General features: G+C 42.0%; 1 protein-coding gene across 7 annotated transcripts in view; it reads right to left on the bottom strand.

The window, feature by feature from the left end:
- Positions 1–27,026, bottom strand: part of MEGF11 (multiple EGF like domains 11) — a 433,182-nt gene that overhangs the window by 199,858 nt on the left and 206,298 nt on the right. For all 7 annotated transcript variants that reach the window (XM_074294763.1, XM_074294764.1, XM_074294766.1 and 4 more), the window contains exon 5: positions 16,739–16,831. In XM_074294763.1, coding sequence (XP_074150864.1) covers positions 16,739–16,831 — 93 coding nt within the window. The remainder of the gene's footprint in view (positions 1–16,738; positions 16,832–27,026) is intronic.

The raw sequence follows: 27,026 nt of genomic DNA, 5'->3' as shown, positions 1-27,026 counted from the left end.
TTTTCTCCTTTTTGATTTGATTTTTCTTTTGTAGCATGAAAAATGTGGAATTATGTTTAGAAGAATTGCACATGTTTAACCTATATCAGTTACTTGCTGTTTAGGGAAGGGGGGAAGAGAGGAGGAAGGGAGAAAAATTTGTAGCATAAGGTTTTGCAAGGAGTGAATGTTAAAAACTATATTTGCATGTATTTTGAAAAATAAAAAGCTACTATTAAAACATAACAACATCATTCTAAAATACCAGCACATCTACAAAACATTATAGAGGAAGATGTCAGAAAATTACAAGAGGGATTGTCTCACAAAATGTGAAAAGCAGTACAGGAGAAAAAAACTTTAGAAAGCTTGCTATAAGCCCAACCAAATCAAATTATTGCAAGAGAAACTTATTAAAGCATGTGATTTTTTAGGGCAAAACAGTCTTGAAAGCTCTCAGGATGCTATCATGCATATGGTAAGATTATATAAAATATCATGATTGATGGCAATCACTGGGTTCTATGATACTTTAGTTATCAACATCAATCAAGATATATGCTTATTAAAAGTTTTGTGTCCATTCTCATAAAAGATGAAAAAGCCCAAATGGAAGACAGATTCCCTTATAGAAGATAAAATCTTTCTGGTAATTACATTTTGGAATAATGGAACATTGATTACCTCAAGATCCAGAACTTCTACTAAGAGATCCATGGCCACTTAAAAGAGAATGGTTTGATTATTTATACAGGTAAAACCAAGTAAACATTTTTTCCAGATTATGATATGCAATTTGTCAGACACCATGGATTTATAATGAGCCAGTACTAGAACCCAATATGAGAAGAATGGATTGGATTGCATTTTAAAAACTATACTTCTTTTTCATTGGTCTCAAGATGTCCCTTGCTGCTAAAGTTTATCTCCATATATTCTCCTGATGATTCTTTTTGACACCAAAACACTATGATCTCAGAAGAATTTCAGGTGACTCAAAGATCAATGTTAAGACATATAAGAGGTAAAATTAGGCAAATAACTTAAAATAACTTCCAAGAAAGAAGCGTCAAAACACTTTCAAAAATGACCCTTCATCTACAGTCTCTGTGCCTTTGCAATATTCCTTATGCCTGGGATGATTTCTATCCTCTCCTCTATCTCTTAATTTTCCTAGCTTCCTTCTGGACTCAGCTCAAAATCAACTATTTTCCAAGAAATCTATTTCCCACAAATGCTAATACCTTCCCCTCTAAGAGTTTCTGCCGTCTCTTCTGTTTATATCTTCGAGGTATCCTATATTTTGTCTTTCCCCACTAGAATGTGAGTTCCATAAAGGTAAGGGCTCTTTTTGTTGTTCTCTGTATGTCCAGCACTCAGCATAATGCCTGGCCCATGGGAGGTCCTTAATAAATGCTTATTGACTGACTGTAAAAGGGGATCTAGTCAAGTAGCAAAAGTGAAGGATGTAAAATAGACAGCCTTAGTGTTACATTGGTACCCATAAAATATAGGGGTCCCCAAAGCTTTACTAGCATAATATACAAAGACTTTGGGGCCCCTTTTATTAAAAGATGCAGAAGGAGGGTCTAGCATATTGAGTATATCCTTCATGGAGAATTTATTGAAGGACATGAAAAATAACACAGGATGAGGAATTGTGGTTAGATTGTCACAAACACACACACACACACACACACACACACACACACACACACACCAGTAGAGGAACAGTGCATACCAATGGGACCATGGTTCTATAAAAGCATTGAAACAGCTATTGTGGCTGCACAAGACAGTTCTATTTAAGATCATTCCTCACGTGCAAAACCACAAAATTTCCAAAAAGGTCAATCACAAGGGGAAGATCTTACTGCAGAAAAGAAAGGATTCATTTTGCAAAATGATCCTTGGCAGTATGGAAAGACATAGTATAGTAGATAGAGCATTAGACCCGAAGGCAGGAAGACCTGAATCCAAATCCCACTTTAGACACCTACTCACTGGCAATTCACTTACTATTTCTTGATCTCAGTTCAACATCTGAAAAATGGTGGACTGTATAAACTCTAGAGTCACTTCAGTTCTAAATCTACGATTTTATGATTCCTTCTACTCTAACATCTCAAGGCTCCACAATCTCATTCCCTGCTTTCCAATAAAGTACATATCACAATCCATCACTCCCCCTCATTTTGTTGATATCTTTGATATTAAGTGGGTACCAATGTTGTATGCAGATTGAACATGTGCTATCCTTCACTCCAGCTCCATGACCTGCTCTCCTCTTTTTCTGGTCACTTATACTTTTAATAATTTTCACCCCTTTTTTGGTTCACAATTCATCTTTGGTAATAGGCTTATTTATGTGCACTTGCCATAGGCCTCCCCACTGCCTTTTGGTGAACTATAATTTTGATTCCTCAGAGATCATGGAAAATACTAATGTTAAAAACATGGGTTTTTGTCTTGGCAAGAAAACTGAGGATTGAAATCCCTGTGCATATTCCCAAAGCATAGGGCATTGTGCTGATTATTTCAATTCCCAGGATACTGCAGAGACTACTAAATGAGAACCTTGAAGTTCCCTAATGAATTTAATATAAAATTTTATTTATTCAACGTTTTTTAGAGAACTTGTCTATTGCATAAAGTGGGTTATGCGTGTCCCCCACTCTGGAATTATGGTTTCTTTTAGGGATAGGAATTGAGTGACTTCACTGTAAAAGAAAGGAAAACATTACATTTTTAGTAGTTGAATTATGGAGGGAACTCACTCATACCTTGCACTTTGCCAGAGAAGGAAACTGAGACTTAGAGAGGTTAAACTAGGTTAGTAAGCTGGCAAAGTGATAGAGCACTAGTCCTGGAGTCAGGAGGACCTGAGTTCAAATCTGGCCGGAGATATTTTTAACACTTTCTGGGCAAGTCACTTAACCCCAGTTGCCTCATTAATTTTTTTTTAATTAAAAAAATGGTTCAAGGTCACAGAGAATGTTGGAAACCAAGTTACAGCAAGAACCCAGATCTCTATGTTATATAATATCCAGATTCCCAGATAAGAAATACTAAATGAAATGAGTTGAATGAAAAAACACTTATCAAACTCTTACCGTGTGCTAACATATATTAAGTACTAGGGACAATCACAGCCCCTGCTCTGAAGAAGTTAATACTCTAATTGGGAGGACAATATGTAAGAAAAAAGCAGCATCAGGAGAGTCTCTGATCAAGACTAAGAACAAGAAAGAAACTTAAGGTCATAAGCTCTTTGAAGGCAGAGGCTGTTTGAATTTTGTATGTTCTGCTTCTAGCTCAGTGTCTGGCACACAGTAGGTGCTTAATAAAGACTGGTTCCATTGAATTCTCTCCAACCCCAATGTGGGACAGGCAATCATCCAGTAATCCCATCTCAGCAAAATTACCTCCCTCACTCTGGCAGCAGAACCTGGGGATCCTATGCTGTTGCTACAGCGGTTTGTTAAAAAAGGCAAAGTGTAATAATTCTGGGAAATAATTGCTTCTAATTGGGCTGAATTGCCCTGACCATAGAACAGATGTACTTTTATAACTTCATTAATTATTCAATTTGAGGCTTATTATCCATCCTACTACTTCCATGGGCTTTCCTCATTAGGGACTGAACGTCACGTCCAGGGGGAAATCCCCCGAGTCCTGGTGCTGTTGGAGCTGTCCAGAACACAGTGCAGGTAATGCCTGCACCCCAGCAAGAGATGCCGGTGCAAGAGGCTTCCCGTGTGTTCTTCTGCTAGTGCCCTGAGGCAATGGTGGTGAGGTGGAAATGGCAAAAACTGCCCTCCCAAGAACACACATTGATGCCATTTATGGTTTGTTCTGATCTAATTATATTATATCAAGTGAGTCACTTGCTGGGTTGACCAGAGAAGGAGGAAACTTGGGAAGGTGAGAAACACTGTCCAGGTCCTATAACTTGATATCCAGCGTCTGGAATGACCATAGCGCGAGGAAGGACTCAGATGGTATTATCGGGGATATAAAACAAATGAAAGTGTCATCACTGCCCCATCATTGGTCTGTGCTGTGCGTCCAAATCCCCAACCAGTTTAAAGTACAGCCCAGTGCAGAGGGCCTCCCCATCCCACCAGAGACACAAACTAACGAACAGAGACATTCAGGGAGAGCCACCTGGGCAAACTCCTTAGATCTCTGCTCCTGGATTGTCCTTCTGCCTGCACAGTCAGCTTCTAATAAAGTTCATCATGGGAAATCGAAGAGGCTTAAGCTTTTATAGCTTGGCTATAAGCAATTTTGGGGGAGAGGGGAGAGACTGGTGCCCTCTTCAGGTTATTTGCATCAGATACTGCCTCCTCAACTCAACCCAATCGCCCTGTGTCCATAGTAACAGATACAGCCAAGCCAAAGCATCTTCTGTGCTCAAGTTGCATCCAATGGTATTCTCCCAGCTCCACAAATCTACCTTTTTCTCTTCTTGCTGCTTCCACTGACTTCAATCAAAACGGCCTGCTACATGCCCACCTCTGACATTTAGTATCTAGGTGTCCTTCAGCAAGTCAGTAAAATTCCTGAGCCACAGTTTCCTCATACATAAAATTAAGGGGGTAAATTACCTGGCCTCTAAGGTCCCATCCACCTTTCATTATATGATGCTATATACCTGGATGTTCAGGACTGGCATGATTCAGGAAAATAAAGAAGCTCAACTCCCCCCCTTCCAAAGCTCTTCATTCTTCCTCCCAAAAGCTTAAGCCACAGTCACAAGCAACTTGACAGTAAGGAGGCAGGAAGGACATAAATTCCCTACTTACAAATAATTAAAACAGAATAAAATCAAAGTGAACGTTCAGTGGCTCATTATTATTATTTTTTTTTTGGTGAGGCAATTGGGATTAAGTGACTTTTCCAGGGTTATATAGCTAGTAAGTGTCTGAATTCAGATCCTCCTGACTTCAGGGTCAGTGGTCTAGCCACTGCACCATCCAGCTGCCCTAATGATTTCTTACATTTGCAGAATCAAGACCAAATTTCATCGCTTAACATAAAGGACCCATAGAAATACTGGCCAAACCCACTTCCCGGATTTCTATGTACTATCCCTCAAGTAAGAACTTCCACTCTGGTCAGATATCTTTGGAACACTCATAAAATGAAGGTTTAGATCAGGTTATCTCAAAGTTCTTTTGGGCTTCTAAAAAATGGTATGATTCTCTGCCACCCTCAATTCCACCTCCGAGTCTCTGTTCTGTCACTTGAAATGTCATCTCCTCACATCTCTATTATCCAATCGACCTTCAAGATCCCATCATCCACAGCCAAAATGATCTTTCTTCTAATCTTAGAATATTTCTCACCAATATTATTCTTATTATCCTTTGCATGATATAGTGGAATGGGAACTGAATTTTCAATTGGCAGACTAGAGTTCAAATGCCTACCAACTCACTTCAATTCTCTGGACTTTTATTTTATCATCTGGGAAATGGGGAGAGAGATTGGCTTTGAGTCTTAACCTGGGTCCATTTTTAAAAGTTTTCATAACCATATTTAATTAATACATGTTCTCTGTGATCCTATGTGTTGTATTTTATGCATTTCAAAGCATTATGGGTATACAGGCTTCATGGGACTGCAATGATATAAAAAATATCCAGTGATCTCTAAGACCCCTCAAACTTTCAGTCCTATACGTTTATTGCTTAAAATCGATTCCTGTATCTTGTTCATCTTGGGAGACTGGGGGCTAGGAGGCAAGGAACTGCCAGTTTTTGTCTCCCATAGCCCTTAACAAGGAAACTGGTACACATTAGATGCTCAGTGAGTGACCATCCCTTTCCTTCTTCTCTCTCCTTCCCGGAACCTGAGAGACTAGCATCCGTAGACGCACAGAGGAGATGGGCAATGAAAGACAGTAAAATCTCAACAAATCCCTAAGGTCACTTCCTAGTCCAGGACCAGGCCAAGGATGGGAGAATCCTGAGTAAGGGCCCTTAGAGAAAGGGGTCCACCCTCCCCGAGTGTCAGCACCTTCAGGCCCCAGAAAGGAAAGATTTCCTTGACCTCCTTCACTTCCTCTCTTGCCAGGACTTGATTTTAGGAGGCATGAGGAAGATGGCAGCATTCCATTTCCTGTGGCCACAGAGTTAGAACTGGGAGGAACATTAGAGGCTGTCTGGTCCTGTCTAGCTGGAATTAGGTGGAATAGTGGATGGAGAGCCGGGCCTGGAGTCAGGAAGACTCAACCTTCTGAGTTCAAATCCAACCTCAGATACTTATTAGCTGTGTGACTCTGTGTCTGCCTTAGTTTCCTCATCTGTCAAATGAGTTGGAGAAGGAAATGGTAAACCTCTCTAATATCTTTGCCAAGAAAACCCCAAAAGGGGGGGCATCTAGATGGTGCAGTGGATAGAGCACCAGCCCTAAGTCAGGAGGACCTGAGTTCAAATCTGCCCTCAGACATTAACACTTCCTAGCTGTGTGACCCTGGGCAAGTCATTTAATCCCAATTGCCTCAGCAAAAAAAAAAAAAAAAAAAAGGTCACAGAAAGTAGACCACGACTGAACAACAACTCAACGATGACAAAAACCCAGTCTCTCATTTTATGGATCAGAAACTGAAACCCAGAGAGATTCATGCCCCAAACCATACTGACAGAAGCAGCAGAACTAGGATCTGAACCAGGATTCCTCGGGTTGTAAGCTCACAACTCTTACCACCACAACCTGCTGCTCTTTGAGGCTCAGTAGGTGTGGAAAGGAAGGAAAGCAGGAAGCAGCTTGTTTTCCTTCCCAGGGAAGGTGCTGCTAGGAGGGGGTGTGGGCGACTGATGGGGGCACGGGGTCCTGCGTGGGCACAGTGCCAGTGAAAGAGGAAGATGCGTGAATACCAGCTGCCAGCTGGGTACAGTGACTCCAACTTGGCACCTGCTCGCTCCATGCCGGCTTTTATCACAGTCGATTTTTAATGCTGTGTTCATTTCACTTATTTATTAATTTTTATCTTCAGAGAACAGATGGCCAATGTTGAGTAGGACAGAAGTCCCCTCTCCCTGGACTCCTTCCCCACGCCTCCCACGCTCCGCCCGCCACCATTGCCACACATACCAAGATGCTTAGTTACTGGTTTTCACAGTCACAAGGAGACTCGGGCAGGTCCAACACCCCCAGACTGGCAAAGAGAATAGCCGTCCTCCGGAACTACATCTGCCTCGTGATCCCCCCACCCCTAATCCAAAGGACTAGAGGGACATTCTTACTCATACCTTCCTTGCCATAAATGAATAATAATCATAGTAATGATAAGTAAAGATGATGGTGGCTGGCATTTATGGAGTTCTTTAGGGTTTACAAAGTATTTCACATGTGCTATCTCAGTGGAACCTCACAACAATCTTTTTACATTGAGCCTGCTGGTGATAATCCTGCATTTTTCTTTTCTTTTGGGGGAATCGGGGTTAAATGACTTGCCCAGGGTCACACAGTTAGCAAGTGTCAAGTGACCGAGGCCACATGAACTCAGGACCTCCCGACTCCAGGACCGGTGCTCCATCCACTGCACCACTAGCTGCCCCTGTTCCCTCATTTTTTTCGAAGAGAAACTGGGATATCACAGGTGACAGCTTGACTTATACATCAAATGGATTTAATGAGGCAGAATAATAATAAGAGGCCTTATTCTCTCTCCCTAAGTCATCTAAGTCTAGTGGCAGGACAAAAGTCAAGATGACAGGCAATGGTCAGGATGCAGCGGCTGCCTGTGGAGTCTTCAGTGCCCGACCAAGCTCTGAGCACTCTTGGAGAGAGGCTGCAGTGTATGGAAACTCCCAGCACTTGGCTCACCCCCTTCTGTGGCCACTGCACCAAACTGTGGTCATCTTTCCACTCTCCACAAGCTGGGGCAGACCTCCTCCTAGCTCACCCTCACCTGGATTGGTCCATCTGCCCAAACAGTCCCTGGATGTGGCTGCTGTGCTTAAGACATCTTGGAGCCACATGTGAGGCATTTAAATGTTAAATGACTTCTCTAGAGTTCCACCACTAAGTACGCGTCTGAGGTAGGATTTGAACTCTGGTCTTCCCCCTTCCAAAGCTAACACTCTCTCCCCATTCCACCTAAGCTTCCTCCAATCACAGGAGAACTGACCAAAAGCATGGGAGTGTACATATTCAACCCTGCCCATCCTCCTTGGCTAGGGAGGAAGTGGCTGCAGCTAAGTGCCCAATACTCATGTCTGTGACCTAGTCTCACCACAGGGGATAAAGAAAACATCTGAAGCACTGAAAAATTGGGGAAAGAAATGTGAAAGAGAGGGATACAGATATCCACCATAAAGAGAAGGCCCATTTACTTTTGTTGTGGTTGTCATTCAGTTGTTTTTCATTCATGTCCAGTTCTGCATGACCCCATTTAGGATTTTCTTGGCAAAGACACTAGAGGGGTTTCCCATTTCCTTCTTCAGCTCATTTTACAGATGAGGAAACTGAGGCAAGCAGGTTAAGTGACTTGCCCAGGGTCATTCCCCTGACATCATGCTTTGCCTCCCAGACCAGTGAGCATTTAGCCTTGAACATCTGCCCCTCTGGTACTGAATGATGGTCAACCCAGTGAATCATTTCACTTTAATTTCATGCCATGTTCTCAACAACACCCGCATTGCCTCTTGTATACCCTCCCCTTCTTCCCCTTCTGGAAACATCCTCAATTCAAACTGTCATTGCTACTGAAAAGAAAGATATGTCAATGAATTCCCCTAGGTTTTTACTCACCATCCTTGAAACTTTCCAAACAAAAATATCCCTCAACAGTCCCCACTACTATGTGTGAATTATCTCCCGCTATTAAAACATAAGCTGATTGACATCTGAGGTTATCGGTCTATCTGTCTGTCTCTCTCAGAGCAGAAAACTTCTGAGATTTGCTGTCCCATTCAGCCCATTTATTTTACAGTGAGGAAACTGAGGCAAAGGAAAGCTAATCCCAAGACCACCAGGCAGGAAGCATCAGAGGTAGACTTGTGAGGCCCTTGGAGACAGTTCTTTCTGTTGTGCCATGCAAGAGAAGAAGACAAAGAAAGGTGGAGAAGTGGAAGACACTGACCCAGAGACAAGAACAGGCACGGAATGACAGGTACAGAGGCACGGGGGAGAGCAGTGAGAGTGAGATAAAGCGGAAAAGAGATAGTGACGCACACAGAGAGCAAGACAAAAAAGGAGGCAAAGCAAAGATGGAGTGAGATGAGAGAGAGATAAGGAGAATGGCGAAGTGACAGAGCACAGGAGTGACAATGAAGGAGATGTGGGGGTGGCTGTGGTGTAGGGAAACTTAAAAACTCTGTTTTGCCCAGATTTCAAAAGGAAGAAAGGAATAAAGGCAGGCAGGCAGGAAGGAAGGAAGGGAGGGAGGGAAGAAGGGACGAAGGAAGGGAGGAGGGAGGGAGGGAGGATGAAAGGGAAGGAGGGAGGGAGGGAAGAAGGAAGGGAGGAAGGGAGAGAGGGGAGGAGGAAGGAAGGAGAGAGGGAAGAAGGGAAGGAGGGAGGAAGAGAGGGAGGGAGGAAGAGAGGGACGAAGGGAGGGAGGGAGGAAGAGAGGGAGGAAAGAAGGGAGGGAAGGAGGGAAAAGAGGAAAGGCAGGAGAGAAAGAAGAAGGGAGGGAGGAAGGAAGAGAAGAAAGAAAAGAAAACATTTGCTGTCCAATTCAGGTTTCTGTTCTGGTTCTCATTATAAACAGGCCTGTGAGAAGACTTCAGAGCTCCTATTCTGGAGAGCTCAAGGACAGGGACAGATGCCGGGTAGAAGGCAGTACTCCCAGGGATGGGGCCCAACCTTAGGCTGGGCTCAGGATCTGCAGAGGGGAGAGGAGAGAGTGGCCAAGGGGAAGAACCTTTGTAATTGCTTCAGAGTGATTCATCTGGAGTTGCCTTAGTCTTGACAGCAGGCAATTCAACTTGTGCATTCAGAGCAGCAGAGAGCCACTGTGGGCGTCCCCAGCAGCTCGGCCCCTCCTGCTTCCTTGGGCCCACAGTGCTGAAGTCTCAGCCTGGGCACTTCGAAGCTCCCCAGGGAACTGCAACCCGGGAGGATCTAGGCATGGAAGTCATGGGTCCCATCCAAAGCACAGGCCTCTCTGGTCTCAGCTTTGGCCTCTAAAGCACTGGGGAAGGCAATGTAGATAACCAATTATTTTAAACCCTCAATTAGGCAAGATTAAATGAGGGAACAGAAGTCCCTCAAAGTGAAAGATTTGCCCAGATTTTCATAGCTAGTTTCATTAAATCAATCAACAAGCGTTCATTAAGTACCTGCTTTGTTCCAGGCGCTGGGGATACAGGACAAAAATGAAATTGTTCCTGCCCTTAAGGAACTTATTTTCTGGCCTGGAAAACAAATATATCTACAACATAAATACAAAATGACTTGGGTGAGCAGGAGTGTCAGAGCCCTGGGAGATCAGGAAGGCCTCATGTAGGAGGCAGCTTTTGAACTGAACTTTGCAGGGAGCTCCAGATTTTCAGAGGTGGAGTGAAGACAGATAGTGTTCCAGGCACAGGGGAGCGTGGGAAATGGGGTGTTGTGACAGCGACAGCAAGCTGCTATGAAATGTCTCCTAGACACACATGAGAGCTGCCCTCAATGAGCTTATAGTGCTCGGGAGTGGGGAGAGAACACTACACACAGAAAATTAAATGTATACAAAATTGTTTCTAGAAGAAGGCATCAGCACCTGGAGAGCAGTGGGAACTTTAGTCTGGCTGGAACACAGAGTGAGTGAAGAGGAGTTCCATGTAACAAGACTGGAAAGGTAGGATGAAGTCAGATCATGAATTTCAGTGATGGAGATCAGGATTTGCAAATTATCCCAGAGGCAATAGGAAGACACTGGAATTTTTTAATCAGAGGGACCAAGTCAAGAATGAATCTCAGGGCAGCTAGGTGGCGCAGTGGATAGAGCCAGCCCTGAATTCAGGGAGGACCCCGAGTTCAAATCCGGTCTCAGACACTTAACACTTCCTAGCTGTGTGACCCTGGGCAAGTCCCTTAACCTCAGGCCTCAAAAAAAAAAAAAAAAAAAAAAAGAATCTCTCTCTGTGTCTCTTGCCTCTGTCTGCCTCTCTGTCTCTTCTCTCTCTCTCTGTATCATTCTGTATCTGTTTTTCTGTGTCTTTCAATCTGTCTCTGTCCTCTCTCTATCTCTGTCTCTCTGTCTCTGTATTTCTCTCTGTCTCTATCTCTTTCTCTGCTCTCTCTGTCTGTCTCTGTCTCTCTGTATCTTTCTCTCTCTGTCTCTCTCTCTCTCTGTGTCTCTGTGTGTATCTATCTGTCTCTCTCTGTCTCTATGTCTGTCTCTCTCTTTGGTTCCTCTTCCCTGGGTACCGTCGCTTCTCTCCCTGACCGCCACCTCATCCCTGCTTTCTATCTATTCTCTCTAATCCCACTTGAGAATACCATAGGTAACTAGGTGGCAACCCAAATAGAATGCTGTTCATGAAGTCAGGAAGATCTGAGTTCAAATCTTGATTCAGAAACTGACTATATAAATGAGCCTTTGTCTGTCTCAGTTTCCTCATCTGTAAAATGGGAAATAATAACAACCCTCCCTCCCAGAGTTGCTGTAAAGATTGAATGAGATAAAATGCAAAGGGCTCTGCAAACCCTAGAGTACTACTTACTATATTAACGTTAGCTAGTACTGCAGCCATAGTTGTAGCTCCTTAGCCAGATCCACTAGGCTTGTTACTTGTTTGCTGAACTAGCACATCTCCAACAAAACAGAAGCCCCCAGGGGAAAGTCTTTTTTTTTTTTTTTTTTTCTGTCAGTGTCCCAAGCACCAAATAGAGAGCCTTACTTACAGAACGTGCTTAACAATGTTTGCTAGATTTCTAACCTGAATATGAAACCCAGATACTCCTAATAACTGGCCCTGTGCCCGGAGTGCATCTAGGAAGGAGATCCCACCCTGTTATCACGTTCCCGGGAAGCGGTGGCGGCTTAAGCCCTGTGCGCCCAGTCCAGGCTCCTGGGACTGTGCCCCGCCAGTTTTTGGAAGCCCATGAGGGGCTTGGACCAGATGGTCTCCAAGGTTCCTTTTAGCTCTAACAGGCTATGAGTCTCTAAGTATATGAATCTGCCCCTGGGCGTTTGAGGAGGCCAGAAGAGTTTGGCACCAATTAAGTAATTAGCACAAAAGTCTATAAAGCAGCCCAGCCAATTCATTTAGTGTCTAACATAATAGATGCCGCACATCAATTTCTAAGCCTGCTCTATCAATTACATATCCCTGAATCAAACAGGAAGACAAGGTCACCAGGAACTGAGGACCTGGGCTCCTGGAAGATTGGAGTGTTAGGGAATAGGAAGCTGGAAAAGATTAAAGAATAATGGGATGCTAGAGGCAACTAAGTGGTCTAGTGCATGGCCCAACCTCAGGGACACCTTAGTTCAAATCCTGCATCAGACTTGGTCCAAATCATTTAACCTCTGTCTGCCTCAGTTTTCCCAACTGTAAAAGAGGGGACATAATAGCTCCTACTTCTCTGGGTACTAGGAGAATGAAATAAGATAATGTTATAAAGTGCTTAGCAGAGTGCCTAGCACATAGAAGAAACTTATTGAATATTTTCTTCTTTCTTCCTTCCCTCATTCCTTCTTTCCTTTCTTCCCCATTTCCTTCTCTCATTCTTTCTTTTTCTACTTTTCCTTCATTTCTTTCCTCTTCCTTCCTTTCCCTCCTCTCCCTTTCCTTCTTTCCTCCCTCCCTCCTTCTTTCTTCTCTTCCCTCCTCTCCCTCTTTCCTTTTTTCTCCCTCTTTCCTTCTTTTCTTCACTCCTTCCCAAACAAAGTGGGAAGAAGCAGAGATGATACAAGAAAAGATGATTCTCTTTGTATTGAACCCTAGTAAGACAGGCCAGGAGGCAAGGAGGAGAGGTCATGGGAACAGTGGCAGACAACAAGCAAACAGACTGTGGAAAGCAAGCAGGATTCCTTTTGTAGCTTTAATGAAGGGCAAAGTCTTGTGCCTGGAGCCTTTAAAACAGACTTACAAAAAGTTTGCAGGCTACCCAACAGGGGGATTTGTTCTGTCTACTCAGCAATAGAAGTCACAAATAGGAGTAATGGGTAAAAACTGAACAGTCTCATTTGGGCTCCAGGGAAGGAAACATGTGGACATTAAAGGAGACAGCTCAGGCCAATGGCAAGAGTCCTGGCTCCGGAATCAGGGTACTCAAATGCCATCTCAGATGAGATGCTTCCTATGCGTGTCACTTAAGTCCCGACCTCACAGGTCTCAGTCCAGCTGGACATCGATGACCTGATAATCTAAGAGGTGAATGGACTGCCTCAGGAGATGAGAAACAGGATCTTATCTCTAGAGGCATAAAGTGGAGGCTTGATAAATACTTGCTAGAGACATGGTAGATGAGATTTGGAGGTAGGTACGGATGAACTCAGACTCTGGAATCCCAGGTAAGACATACCAGGGAGACCTTTTACCCTAAGCATTGGATGACCCAGTTAAGTGGCGCAGTCGGACCTGGAGTAGGACCTCAATTCAAACCCCTCATGGGACATTTGCTATTTAACACGTGGCAAATCACTTAGCTTCCCCAGGTAAATTAGTGACAATAATATCACTCCCTCCATGGATTGCTGTGAGGACCAAATGAGATAATATTTATACAGGGCTTTATAAATCTTAAAGTGCTACATAAATGCTAGTTATTCATGTTATCATCATTATTATTAGTTCCCTAGGGATACAGACTATGGGAGGTAGGGAGCAGTTGGAAAATCAGGGCAAGGACCACCCCCTCATCTTTATCCCAGTACTTCAGACATCACTCTGTTGCAAACACATGTTTCTGGGCCCGAAGGACACAGGGCACAGACTCCAAAGCAGTCTGGGATGGGAGTCAAACAGATACGGGGCACAGGGAATGCGACAATTATCTTAATACAACGAAAGCTTAAGCTTCTAAGCTAATCCTGGGGTATCATTTATAAAAGTTAACAGGGCATATTTAATTTAGGAATTGGCTCACGTTCTCCTTACAGCTGAAAACTCATAAATGAAATATACTGGATCCCTGCCCAGTGCGGAAATAAAAGTTATGAATAATGCTTCTATCTCAATCATTGTCAAGGTTTTAATATCTCTAATTATTTTAAAAAGCTAGATCTCCAATATAGAGAAAAACTTTTTTTTCCCTTTTATCTCCACTTGTGAGATTAGTACAATTTAATAACAGTCCCTCTGTCTTCTTTATTCAGCATAAACTGACATTTTGTCCTCTGTTCTTCATTGTCAGATGGGCTGGAAGTTTATGACCAAGAGGGCTAACACTAATCTCCAAACTGATTCCTGTAAAATCTCCAAGAAAGGCATAATCATGAGAGAACCAGACTTAAAATCAGGAAGATCTGGGTTTAGGGCTCCCTCTTCCACATAGTTGCTACTTTATAAATGTTTGTTGACTCACTAATCTATATTGATTACGGGACCCTGGATGAGTCTCAACCTCTGAGTACTCCCAGACAACCTTCAAAGACTGAGTTTTGGAGGAGGTATCAGTCAGCTTTGGTAGAGAATTTTTTCTCTCTTAGGTTCCCTATGTGAATAAAATGTAGATTCAGTCTAAAACACAGGGTTCTTAACCTGTTCTGTGTCATGGACTCTTTTGGCAGCTTGGCAAAATCTAAAGAGTTCTCAGAATCCCCTTTCTAAATGTATAAAATAAAATACAAAGAAAAAGATTACAGTGAAATAGTTATCATAATATATATAGCACACACACATATATTATATATTTCTCTATCTCTATCTTTTAAGTTCACAGACCCCCAGGTTAGAAATCCACAGTCTTAAAAAACTGCCCCAAATCTCCAAGCTGGTAAGGTTTACTTATATGCTCACCCTAGCTCATTCCTTCCTGGGACAGAAATCAGACCAAGCTTTAAGAAAAACAAGTTAGGGTGACAATTGGTAAATACATATCAAGCATCTACTATGTATCAGAGAGGGCAGCGAGATGATACAGTGTATAGAATGCTGGGCTTGAAGTCAGGGAGGCTCATCTTCATAAATTCAAATCTGGTCTAGGAAACTTACTATCTGTGTGATTCTGGGCAAGTCATTTAATCTTATTTATCTCAGTTTCCTCATCTGTAAAATGATCTAGAGAAGGAAATGGCAAGGCATTGCAGTACCTCTGCCAAGAAAATCCCAGTCACAAAGAGTCGGACAGACTGAAATAATTCAACAACATGTTCTTGGCACTTGGAAAACAAAAGCAAAAAAAAGAGTCCTTGTCTCCAAGGGATTTACACTCTCTTATGAGAAATGGAAAATGGAAAAACATGCAAAATATGTAAAATGTAAATATAAAGTAATTGCAGAGTGAGGATTGGGGTAACACTAGTCACTACTGTAGGAGGCTGTTCTTGAGCTGAGCTTTTAAAGTAATTAGGTATTCCAGAAGGTAAATGTGAGGAGGGAGGGCATTGAAGGTAGAAGGAACAGGTAGAAGCAAATGTACAGAGGTGGGAAATGAGTTATTACACTGGTTTGGCTGGAATATAGCATGCATGAAGGGAAGCACTTTGTAATAAGTCTGGCAAGCCAAGTTGGAGCCAGCTTTTGAAGGATTTTAAATGCCAAATGAGAATTTTGTAATCTATCTCAAAGGTAATACTGGAACTTTTTGAAGAAGAGAGTGACATAGACAGACCTATGCTTTAGGAATTTCAATATGTCTTTTAGGAATATCAATTTGGCAGCTATGCATAGAAAGGATTGGAGAGAGGGAGAGACTCAAAGTGGGAGATATATCAAAGCCATGGTACTTGGGACAGACCTAGCAGAAACATATGACAGTGTAGCCAATAAAGCTGCCAATATACCAGAGAACCTGCCCAGCCCATCCTCCCAATTTTCCCTGATTCAGCAGACTCTGAATTTTCCATTCTAAAATTATCATCCAGCTCAAACATCCAAAACTCTCTCTATAATCAGCAACATTTCTATACAGAGCAAGAACTTTGGATTCTAAAGAAAGAAGCTGGCAACTATTCCAAGAGTTCTGGTGAGAGCCCATGAGCAGCAGGCACCTGTTTTCAGTCTCATGGAGAAGGAGACACTCAAAGCAAAATAGCAGAGAAATACAAAGATCAAAGATGAGCCAAAGGCCAGGAGAGAAACTCCCCAAAACACAACTCTCTATAACCATGCTTGGAGAAGCTTCTTGGGAGCAAGGAAATCTGAATCCCTGCATTCCATCCCACAAATACCCTTCCTTTCATAAGGAACCACAATGCTCACAATTCCTTATGATACATATTCACTTTTGCACCTCTCTTCAATACCCACATTCCACACACCTGTACACCAGCATTCAACCACCACAAAACTACAGATTACATGCCCAGTAATGTTCCAAAATACAAGAACAGGGGCAGCTAGGTGGTGCAGCGGATAGAGCCCCAGCCCTGAAGTCAGAGGACCTGAGTTCAAATCTGGCCTCAGACTTCCTGTGTGACCCTGGGCACGTCACTTAACTCAGATTGCCTCAGCAAAGAAACAAAAAAATACACTCAATGACACCCTCCCTGGCTGTATCTTCTCTTTCACCAGAGGACCACTGAGGTCCCTTCCAATGGTCATTTCCAGACTCCAACATTTCAGGGATTCCCTGCACCTCCCTCCCACCAGCAGAGCCCTTTAGAGGCAGTTCCCCCCTCCCTCTGCCACAGGAACATGGACATACTCACCACTGGAACAGTCAGTACCTCCCCAGCCAGGCTCACAGTGACAGGTATCAGGGGAGACACAGCGGCCATGGACACATTCTTCCGTGCACAAGGCTGTGAGAGGGAAAGAAGCACAATAAATGATGAAAACCAACTCACGGCTGAGTGAGGAATAAGAAACTGCTCTGTGGGGACCCTCGTGCTCATAAATGCCCCAAAAACTGGAGAGAAGGGGACAGCCTGAGGAGGATACGACCCGACCCGAGTTATCTGAGTTATGCACTATAATGGAACCTGCAGGAATACATTCCAAATCTAAGGCAAAAAGTGACTTTGCAAGACTATACACACATATATATGTGTATGAATCCATCCACCCATTCCTATACACATCTGTAAATCACATACACACAAATGTGTATAATACATTCACATTTCAAATTGTTTAATAATTGGAGACACTCAACTTCCTTCCCTACCTCTCACTTCAATGTTCTTGCTGTCCCATACCTCTAATAGCCAAGGAAATAACTTGTCACCATCCATTTTATTTTTCTCTTGGTCTCTTGGTAGTTCTCACACTGCCTGGAACAGATTTCATTCCCTCCCCCATCCTATTTCTCTTCCCCAAACATTCCTATTTTGGGGCTCTCAAATGTCAGTGACTCCACAAAGCACACAAATAGTGAGGAAAAGGCACCCACTAATTGTAACAAAGTAATTAAGAGAGACATTCATGATGATAATTATAATTAGAATGAGCCTCACGATTTCTTATCATGCAGTCAGTCACCATGGGCTCCAAAGGATGGTGGGCAAGCCTATTGAAGGCTTCTCAGACTATGACAGCTCTAGGAAGGATTACTGGTAACAGTCTAGGAACTGGAAATGATCCCAAATGACCTGAACTGGTACAATCACTGGCTTTTCAAGGTCATTTTTTGCTTCCTGGATTAAACTACCTTTCCCTTCTTTACCTTACCTATCTATATCTCATCTATATCATATAGGATTACTAAACATTTTCATCCTCAATTTTATACTCCATCCTACCCTGAAAACTCCCTTAAGCTCTCAGGAAACTGGCTGCCACTATCAGCTTTCTCAGCTAGCTATCTGGATTAATCTCTTTTCCTGAAAAGAATGAGGATACTATCTCTTTGAATGACTCCCCTCAAGGCTACAGAATTGGTGTCCCACACAAATTGTCATGAATTGGGGCAGGACTACAAGGTCCTGTTGTGCTATCAAATATATCTCCCTCTTCTGCCCCTGGACTGCTTTGGAGCTGTCCTCCCTTGCTGACAGACCCCAAATATCCACTTTTCAATCAGTCATGGTTTAGATGATAAGAATATTGTTTACAGAAGGTTTCTGTAGAAGTATATATTACTAAGAAAGAACAAGCATCTTTTTAGCTCACCAGCACATATTATTTATCAGATTAGACAGCTGATGTCTTAGAAGGCACAGGGAGCATGCTCATGTCTGAGTGGGTAAAGTATAGAACAGGTAAATTTATTTGGGGGAGGAGGTGAAGTAGGGGAATATAGTATATGGAGCAAAATATCTATAAGCTAGAGAGCTGAGGCTCTAGTGGAACAAGATAGGGAGTTTCCTCAGTTAAAAAAAAAGGCATTCAGTTTTGTTTTGTTTTGTTTTCCTGAGGCTGGGGTAAGTGACTTGCCCAGGGTCACGTAGCTAGGAAGTATTAAGTGTCTCAGACCAGATTTGAACTTGGGTCCTTCTGAATTCAGGGCTGGTGCTCTATTCACTGCACCACCTAACTGCCTTGGCATTCAGTTTCAATGAAAAGAACCATCTACACCCAGAGAGAGGACTGTGGGAACTGAATGTGGATCACAATAAAACATTCTCACTCTTTTTGATATTATTCGCTTGCATTTTGTTTTCTTACACATTTACTTTCCTTTTTGATCTGATTTTTCTTGTGCAGCAAGAAAACTGTATGAATCTGTTTACACATATTAGATTTAACATATATTTTAACGTGTATAACATATATTGGATTGCTTGCCATCTAGGGGCAGGGGTAGAGGGAAGGAGGAGAAAATCTGAAACACAAGGCTGTGCAAGAGTAAATGTTGAAAAATTATTCGTGCATGTGTTTTAAAAACAAAAAGCTTTCAAAAAGGTATAAAATAGGCATGTAAAAGGTTTAAAAAAGGCATTGATTCATTTCAATACAATAAGCATTTATTAAGTGCTAAGTGTTTGCCAGGGATGATGCTAGATACTAGAGAAGAAAAAAAAAAGAGAATGTGTGTAAAGATATAGAGAAGGTAGATAGAATTGTTCGTTTTTAGTTTTGAAGAGGACCCACGATATCACAGGGTAATGTCTTGATTTGTCCTTGAATTGGATTTAAGTGAGACAGAGTTCTGCTTTACTGTCTTCCAGAACCACAGAAGTCCAGTGCCCAAACATGTCAGGATGACTGACAATAAACCAGGATGCAGTGGATGACCTCAGCCTCATCAAAGCATCTTCACAGCATCGGCTTCGACTGGAACAGAGTGTCCTCATCCACTCATTCTTCGGGGGAAAGTCTTCACAGGCCTGGAGTAGACAGTCCCCTAATTCACTGATGTGTCTGAGGTCCACAGGTTACTTCCAACCTGATTGAGACCATTTCCTAAAGTTTTACCAGGATGGGGTCACATATGCTAGTTTCTTAAAGCCACAGGTGAGAGTTGGGTGGCAGGTAGGCACTAAAGGTGCATGAGGATGCCTGAAATGCATTCTGTAAGCCTTCACACCAAAGGTGCAATTCCTTCCTGAATACCTTGTACACCCTAGGAGATAGAATATTGTGTAAAATGACCACAAAGTAGACCTATATGGATGACACTATGTGGGGAGTAACAGAAAGACGTATTGGAGCCAATTTATCAAGAGGTTTAAATGTCAAGTCAAGTAATTTGTATTCTCTCCTAGAGCTTTTGGGTCACATAAACAACAAGATGATGGACTGGGCATTTTCTCCAATCCTCATGACTTCACACAGCTTTCCAAGCAGAAATTATGCACAAAAGATAAAGCAACATCAATTGTTTCTGTGATGTAGGACATTCAGAATCCAAAAGAAAGGTTGCTTTTTGTTGTTTGGGTTTTTTTAAATCACAACTTGGGGAGCTAATACTCACATACCCTGAACTCATTCACCTCAAACCCACCTCCCATGTTACTGGCACTAAGGCCAGCAGACCTAAGGGCACAAAAAAGGATCCACAACCCTGTTAACACCATCACTGCAGCACTCCAAAATGCTTGTGCCCAATCAAAAAAGCTACGTAATAGAAAAAGTGGGACAAAACACTGAAAGAACACTGTGCATGCAGGGACTTCATGTGGCTCTTCATCAGACCTGAGAGTGAAAAGTACAGTGAAGTCAGTTCTGATCACCTAAACGTCAGCTAGAGTAGAGATCTAGGCTGGAGAACCATAAATTTTTTAATGTGGGAGAAGAAAGAAGTTCTTTGAGATGCAGACTCCAAGAAAACTACAACCAGATAGGAAGGAGTCAAAAAGAGAATAATAGAGAAAATCAGAGGGAAAAAAATAACAGTAATTACCAAATATCTCAAGAAGAAGAAAACTTAGAAAATCTTGAACATAAACAGGAAAAAAATTAACAACAGAAGGAAATATGGCCTTAAGATTTTAGTAAATGAGTTCAGGCATCTATGAATAAATAATGCAAAACAAAGGAAAATGATCCAACACTAATGAACAGAGGCCTTATAGAATTTGAAGAGAATATGAAATGACAACACATTATTCTTGAGTAATTTGTAAGGAAAATGAGAATTATGAGAGTAAAATTTGTGGCCTGCACAGCAAAATAATGGACAGAATAGAAAACCCAGAATATGTAATAACAAGTCTCACCAAAGAAACAAAAGAGAGAACAATAGACTGGTAGGAAAATGCAGGGAAGTGAAGGACAATTTGGAAGAAGGAAAGCAAAAACAGTAACAAAAGAAATAAAAGCTCATCATGTAGTCTGTCATTGAGGCAATGGGGAGACACTGACACTGAGCAGAAGGATGATGTAAAACCTATGTTTTAAGAATAGTTGTGTGGAAGACAGATTACAGAGGGGACAGATGAGGGCAAGGAAAACAACTAAAATGCTACTACAACAGACCAGGAGAAAGGTAATGAGGACCTGGACTTAGGGACCACATGAGTGAAAAGAAAGATGTAAGAAATACTATGGAGAAAGAAATGATAAAACTTGTCAATTTACTGAATATAGAGTGAAAACTCAAGGACTGCTCTGGGACTGCCCAAATGATCTGAACAAGTTGACATTTTCAACAGAAATTGAGATGTTAGGAAAAGAAGTAGTTTATGAGGGTTTATGATAAACCTTGGACAGCAGAATGACATAGTAGTTAGAGTGCCAGGCCTGGAGTCATGAGATCTAAGTTTAAATGCAGTCACACACACTTACTAGCTGTATGAACCTGGGCAAGTCATCCTGTTTGTCTCAATTTCCACATTTGTAAAATAAGCTGGAGAAGGAAATGACAGTGTCTTTGCCAAGAAATTCCCAAATGAAGTCACAAAGAGTAAAACATGACTAAACAACCACCATAATGATAGACATTAGGAAAAGAAATGGTTTACAATAATAAATTCTGTTTTGGTAATGTTTCCTTTGAGATGTCTATGTGGTATTTAGGTGGAGAAGTTCAGTAGGCATTTGATGATCTGGGATTTTATTTCAGAAGAAAAAAAGAGAAAGTGACCTCCTGGCAGAAAGGTCATGAACTTAAAAAAGCAGAGATAAAATTTCTAGGCATAATCACTATGAACACTTAAAATGTAGATTTTTATTTTTCTTCTTCTTGTTGTTTTTATTGTTCAAGTTGGAAGATAATGAGGACAGATTATAAATATATGTATAAATAAATTTATTGAATTAAACATTTTTGAAGAAAGAAGAGGGCAGGATATGTAGATTTGGGAGTTTGGGGAGTCAAGTGTAAGTGAATTCTTGAGAGTAATGAGATAAAGTTCAAGAGAAAATAGGGGTGTGAAAGAGAAGGGGAGAGGAGGGAGAGACAGAGAGAGACAGAGAGAGATAGAGACACACACAGAGATTCAGAGAGACTAGAGAATGAGAACTCAGAGGAATTAAACAGACCAGTGGATAGTTAGCCACTAGTCATCCAAGGACAAGAGAACAAGAGTTCTCACAAACACAAGGGCTCAAAACCAGAGCCTCTGACTCCTAGCTAGTGATCGGGCCCAGCTATCATCAAAGGTTTTCATCTGGAGAGGCTCTCAGAGGTCATTCAGCCCAATCTCATTCTGAAGCTCCCACTAATCTGATAAACAATGCTGATGTGCAAAGGGAGACGGTCTTTGTTGGGCAAGAACATGCACTTCCACCGCAGGACTGAGAATCAGCAGAGGGAATCTGAGCATCTAAAGGAGGGGAGACTCCTTCCTCTCCAGTTCTGAGGGAGAAGAGCGTGTCCCCCATGAGCACTCTCCTCCCTCGCTACTCCTGACTCTGGAGAGCTGAACCAGCTCCATCCCGTCTGTTCCCCCTCTCACTTGGCCTAGAAGGCAGAAGGGCAGGGAAGGCTCTTTAGAGGCTTCCATCAACTCCCAAGGGCTGCCTCCTTCCCCGTTCCAGCCACAAGCTCAGCAGTGCCCTGTTTAACAGTCTATCCAGGGCACCAGAAGGGATTACTAGGGGCGTTCCTTTGTCTTGTTCCCTCATTTAACACGCTGACTCCTAAGGCCGGGACAATGGCTCACCAAACTACGACTCCTGGCCCTGCCAGAGGCCTTCCCCTCTCCATCCTCACCCGGCTTGTAGTCTGTCCAGGCTATGCATTTGCCAGAGCTGCAATTCATTCATATTTCATGGATGTTGTTTAGACAGTGTGGGGAGAGGAATGAAATATTGATGCCAAATACTGGAGGCTCAGAGTGGCCTATTTGGTTCCGAGTATTTGCTTACCTTTTTGTTTGGGGTAAGGAGAATGAGGAGGGAGGGGGCAAGGGGGAGAACAGACTTGTGATATTCTGCTAACAACTCTCCCAGGGGGCTGGACTTCACTAGGCTGGAGCTTTCTGAGGATCAGCAGTGGGAAGATCTGCCTAAAGATCCCTATTAGAACTTAGCAATGGGTCACCCTTCAGCCAAGGTAATCCAGCTGTCCAGAGAGTGGAAAGTGGGAGACCTCCTCCCCCACTTCAGCTTTTAGTCCTCCACTGCTAGGAAACAACTCTGAAGGTGCTGAATATATTGATCTCTCCTTTCCTCCCACACTGATCTTTCTCTCCTCTGAACTCCTAGACTTCTCATTAGCCATGACACACATTTTGGCACTTAATCATATGGTCTTTTCTCTGCGACTTAAAAATGAGATAAGGTCAGCCAATCAGTCCAGAAGCATTTATTAAGTCCTTATTATGTGCCTTGCATTGTGCTAAGTGCTAAGTATATAAAGAAAGGCTCAAATAATCCCTGCATCAGAGGAGCTCATACTGAAAGGGGAAAACTTGTGTAAATAAACAGGTTTATGCAAGATACTACAGAATAGATGGAAAGTAAGCTTAGAAGAACAGGCTCTGGCATCTGGGAGACTAAGAAAGAAACCACTTGCTTTGTAGCATTTGAACAAGGAAGCTAGGGATTTAGAAGCAAAAGGGAGGAAGAAAGATGTCTCACCCATAGGGCCAGACAAAGCAAAGGCTCAGAGATAGGAGAGGGATACATGGGAGAAGGACTGCCATTCTGGAGGGATAGAAATTAGGCCTCTGTGGCTGAATTATTTCGATAATGCATGGAGGGGACTGAAGTGTAAGAATCCTAAAAAAGAAGGAGGGTCTAGGTTGTGAAGAAATTTGACTGAATGCCAAATGTTTGATCCTGGAGATAATACTGTGAGACAATGGAAAGACCACTAGACTGGAGACAGCAGCCCTGGGTTCTAGTCATAATTTAACATAACTTAAATTCCTTGAAAATAGGGACTGCTTCATTTTTGAGTTTGTGTCCTCAGGGCCTAGCACAACATTTGGTACATAGTAAGTGCTTAATAAATACTGGTAGGCTGAGTGATTGGGAGGGGAGTGATTCCTTCTCCAACATTCAACATTCAAACCTTTTTCAGAGATGCTGACAGGATGACATGGCTAGGCTTGGCCTTCCCCCTTATTCTCATGTCCTATCTGCAGATGACAGAACAAAAGGCTCTGAAAAAGAACAGTTTCCTACCTCCTAGGAAATAGCAGTCTCTATATCCCTGCCACCAGAATAGCAGAACACAGGAACTTGTTCACAGGTTTTCCAGTGCTTTGTGAAGAACTGGGAGCTTGTAAGAAAGACCCAGAGCCATCCCATCTGGATACAGATATAACACCAATTCATTTGGAAACTAGAAATGTACTTTTTGTTCCAAAAGGAAAAACCTGGAGAGCACAGCTTTGACATTGATTCCAGTTTGGTGTCCTTGAACCTGGTTCAAAGAAAGCACAGTGGGCTAGGAATCAAGAAATATGGATTTGAGTTCCAGCTTTTCTATTTACTAGCTTTGCTACCCTTGGGCAAACTAATTTACCTCTCCAAGCCTCAGGTTGCTCCCCTACAAAATAAAATAATTGGACTGGGTAATCTCTAAGGTTTCTTTCAACTCTGAAAATTCTGTGAACCTAAGTATATCAGTTAATACAATTATAAAAATGCAGATTTAGAGCTAGAAATGATTTCAGAGATCATCTAGTTCAAACTTCTCAACTTACAAATGAGGAAACTGAGGCTCAGAAAAGTTATTCATGTTACATAAGTTAGTATAAAAGTGATCAAGCTTAGATATAAGGTGAGGTTTTATGGAGCTCACAAAAGAAATACTAGTAATTCAATTCCACAAACATTCATGAAGCATCTATCAGTGCAAGGTAAAGAAGGATATCGCTGCCTTCAAGGAGTTTACACTCTACTAAGAAGGAGATAGCATGTATTTAAATCCATATTAGATGAGGAGCAAAAAATTCTAATAAAGTATTCCAGAAAAATTTAAGAAAACAGTTATTACTTTTAATTGGGTGCCTACATGCATGTCCAGGATGGGAGAAGGATGGGATTGGGGAGGATAGATTACAGAAGATTTCGAGAAAGAAATGGTACCTAAAATGGGCCTAGAAGAAAGATTAGTATAACTTGATGCAAAGTGAAATAAGCAGAACCAGGAAAATGGTGTACATAGTACTAGCAACATCCTGTGATGATCAACTATTAATATCAGCTCTTGGCAAATTAATGATCCAAGACAATTACAAAGGATAGATATTACTCATAATGGAAAATACTACTGAAATTTATATAAAGAACTAATGAACTCTAAATGTATACTGAAGCATACTATTTTCATTTAGTTCATTTTTGTTGTTTTTTTCTTTTGATCTGTTTCCTCCTTCATAGATGTAACTAATATGGAAATATGTCTTGCATGATTGCAAATATATTACATATATCTATAATTTTAGGAAAGGAGAGAAGAGGAAAGGGGAAATATTTGTAAAATTTGTAAATAAAATTGTAAAACAATGCTAAAAATTGTTTTCACATATAACTGGAAAAATACTATTAAATAATGGAAGGAAGGAAGGGAAGGAGGGAGGGAGGGAGGGAGGAAGGAAGGAAGGAGAAGGGAAAGGAGGGAGGGGAAGGGAAAGGAGGGGAGGGAGGGAGGGAATGGTTCCAATAGCAGAAATGAGAAGGCATCACATTCCAGGCATAGAAGATACTCTACACAGGGGAAAAGAGGCCAGGACAATAGTGAAGAACACATAGTAATCCAGTCTGAATGGAACATTGAACAAGTAAAAAATAACAAAATTAAATAAAGTTGGAAAAGAAAAACTAAGTCAGATTGTGAAGAGCCTCAAATGTCAGGCTCAGAGGTGTATATTTTATCCAAATGCAATAATAGTTGAGCAGCATCTGATATAGAAGCCTTTACTTTCCTGAGAGTCAAAAAGTTCCCCAGTTGTCTAGGCAATATCTGATGTGCATCAACTCCTAACTATTCTTGGGAAGGGGCACAGGATTTGACCTTGCCCATCCTTAGCAGCCAAATGGGGATAATGATACTGCCCATGCCAGAAAAAAATCATCACCTATTGAGGGACATCAATTTAAACAATTTCAGAGGACCTGATTTCAAATTCTGAGTCTGATGCTGTGAGACCTTGTGAGATTTTTCCCTGTGTCTCATTTTCCTCAACTAAAAAAAAGGGGATTAAAAATTCTGCAAATTCCCTTTCTGCTCTAAATTTGGAGAGCTCTGACCAACCCCTGGACTTTCCTAATTTTTAATGGAGATGCTGTTTCCTTGGATCTCAGATGTCATACCAAGTTTCATTGATGTATTGATCTTAGGCTCAACAGAGGCAGAACTCATGAAAATAACTGAGTGATTTCAATAAATAGAAAAAAAAAGGAAAATGTAAAATTGGAATGCTCCAGGATGACCTCTTTAGGCTGCATTGATTTTGTCAATATTTACCCCCATGAAAGGTATGATATATGCAAATCCTTCCTTCTTTTCTTGGGTCCTCCATTTCCACATCTAAGATAAAGGACATCTTACTCTCCTTGGCAGGTTCTGACATTATTGATTACTCTCCTCTCCTTGCTCTTTTCTTCTCCCTAAGAATTTTGTGACACTTCTCGCTCGTGGCTCTCTTCTTACCTGTCTGACTACTCTTTCTCCGTCTCTCTTTCCCAGATCATATCCATCGGCATTAACTTTTGGTATCCCCCAAGGTTCTGTCCTTGACTTTCTTCGTTTCTCCTTCTATGTCTTTCAACCAGTGATCTCATCAGCTCCGATGGATTCAATTATCATCTCTATGCTAATAGATCTATTTATCCAGCCCTAACCTCTCTGTCAACCTCCAGTCTTGAATCTCCAACAGCCTACTGGACAATTTGTGCTGGATATCCCAGACACCCTGATCTCATTTGTAAAACTGAACTCATTATCTTCTCCCCCTTCCTAATTTTTCTTTTATTGAAAAGAATATCACCATCCTCAATCACCCAGGCTCACAATGTAGGTGAATCCCCCACTCTCTCTCACACACCCACCACCACTACAGACACATCCCTCATGTTCAATTGATTGTCAAATCCTGTTTATTTATAACATCTCTCATGTGTCCCTCTTCTCTCCTCTGACACTGTCACCCTTCTGGTCCAAGCCCTTATCACCTCATGCTGAGACTACTGCAATAGCTTTATGGTTATCCTGCCAGC

The sequence above is a fragment of the Sminthopsis crassicaudata genome, chromosome 2 (genome assembly GCF_048593235.1).
Source record: "Sminthopsis crassicaudata isolate SCR6 chromosome 2, ASM4859323v1, whole genome shotgun sequence".
Lineage (NCBI taxonomy): Eukaryota > Metazoa > Chordata > Mammalia > Dasyuromorphia > Dasyuridae > Sminthopsis > Sminthopsis crassicaudata.
This window is presented reverse-complemented; position numbering and strand designations above follow the sequence as displayed.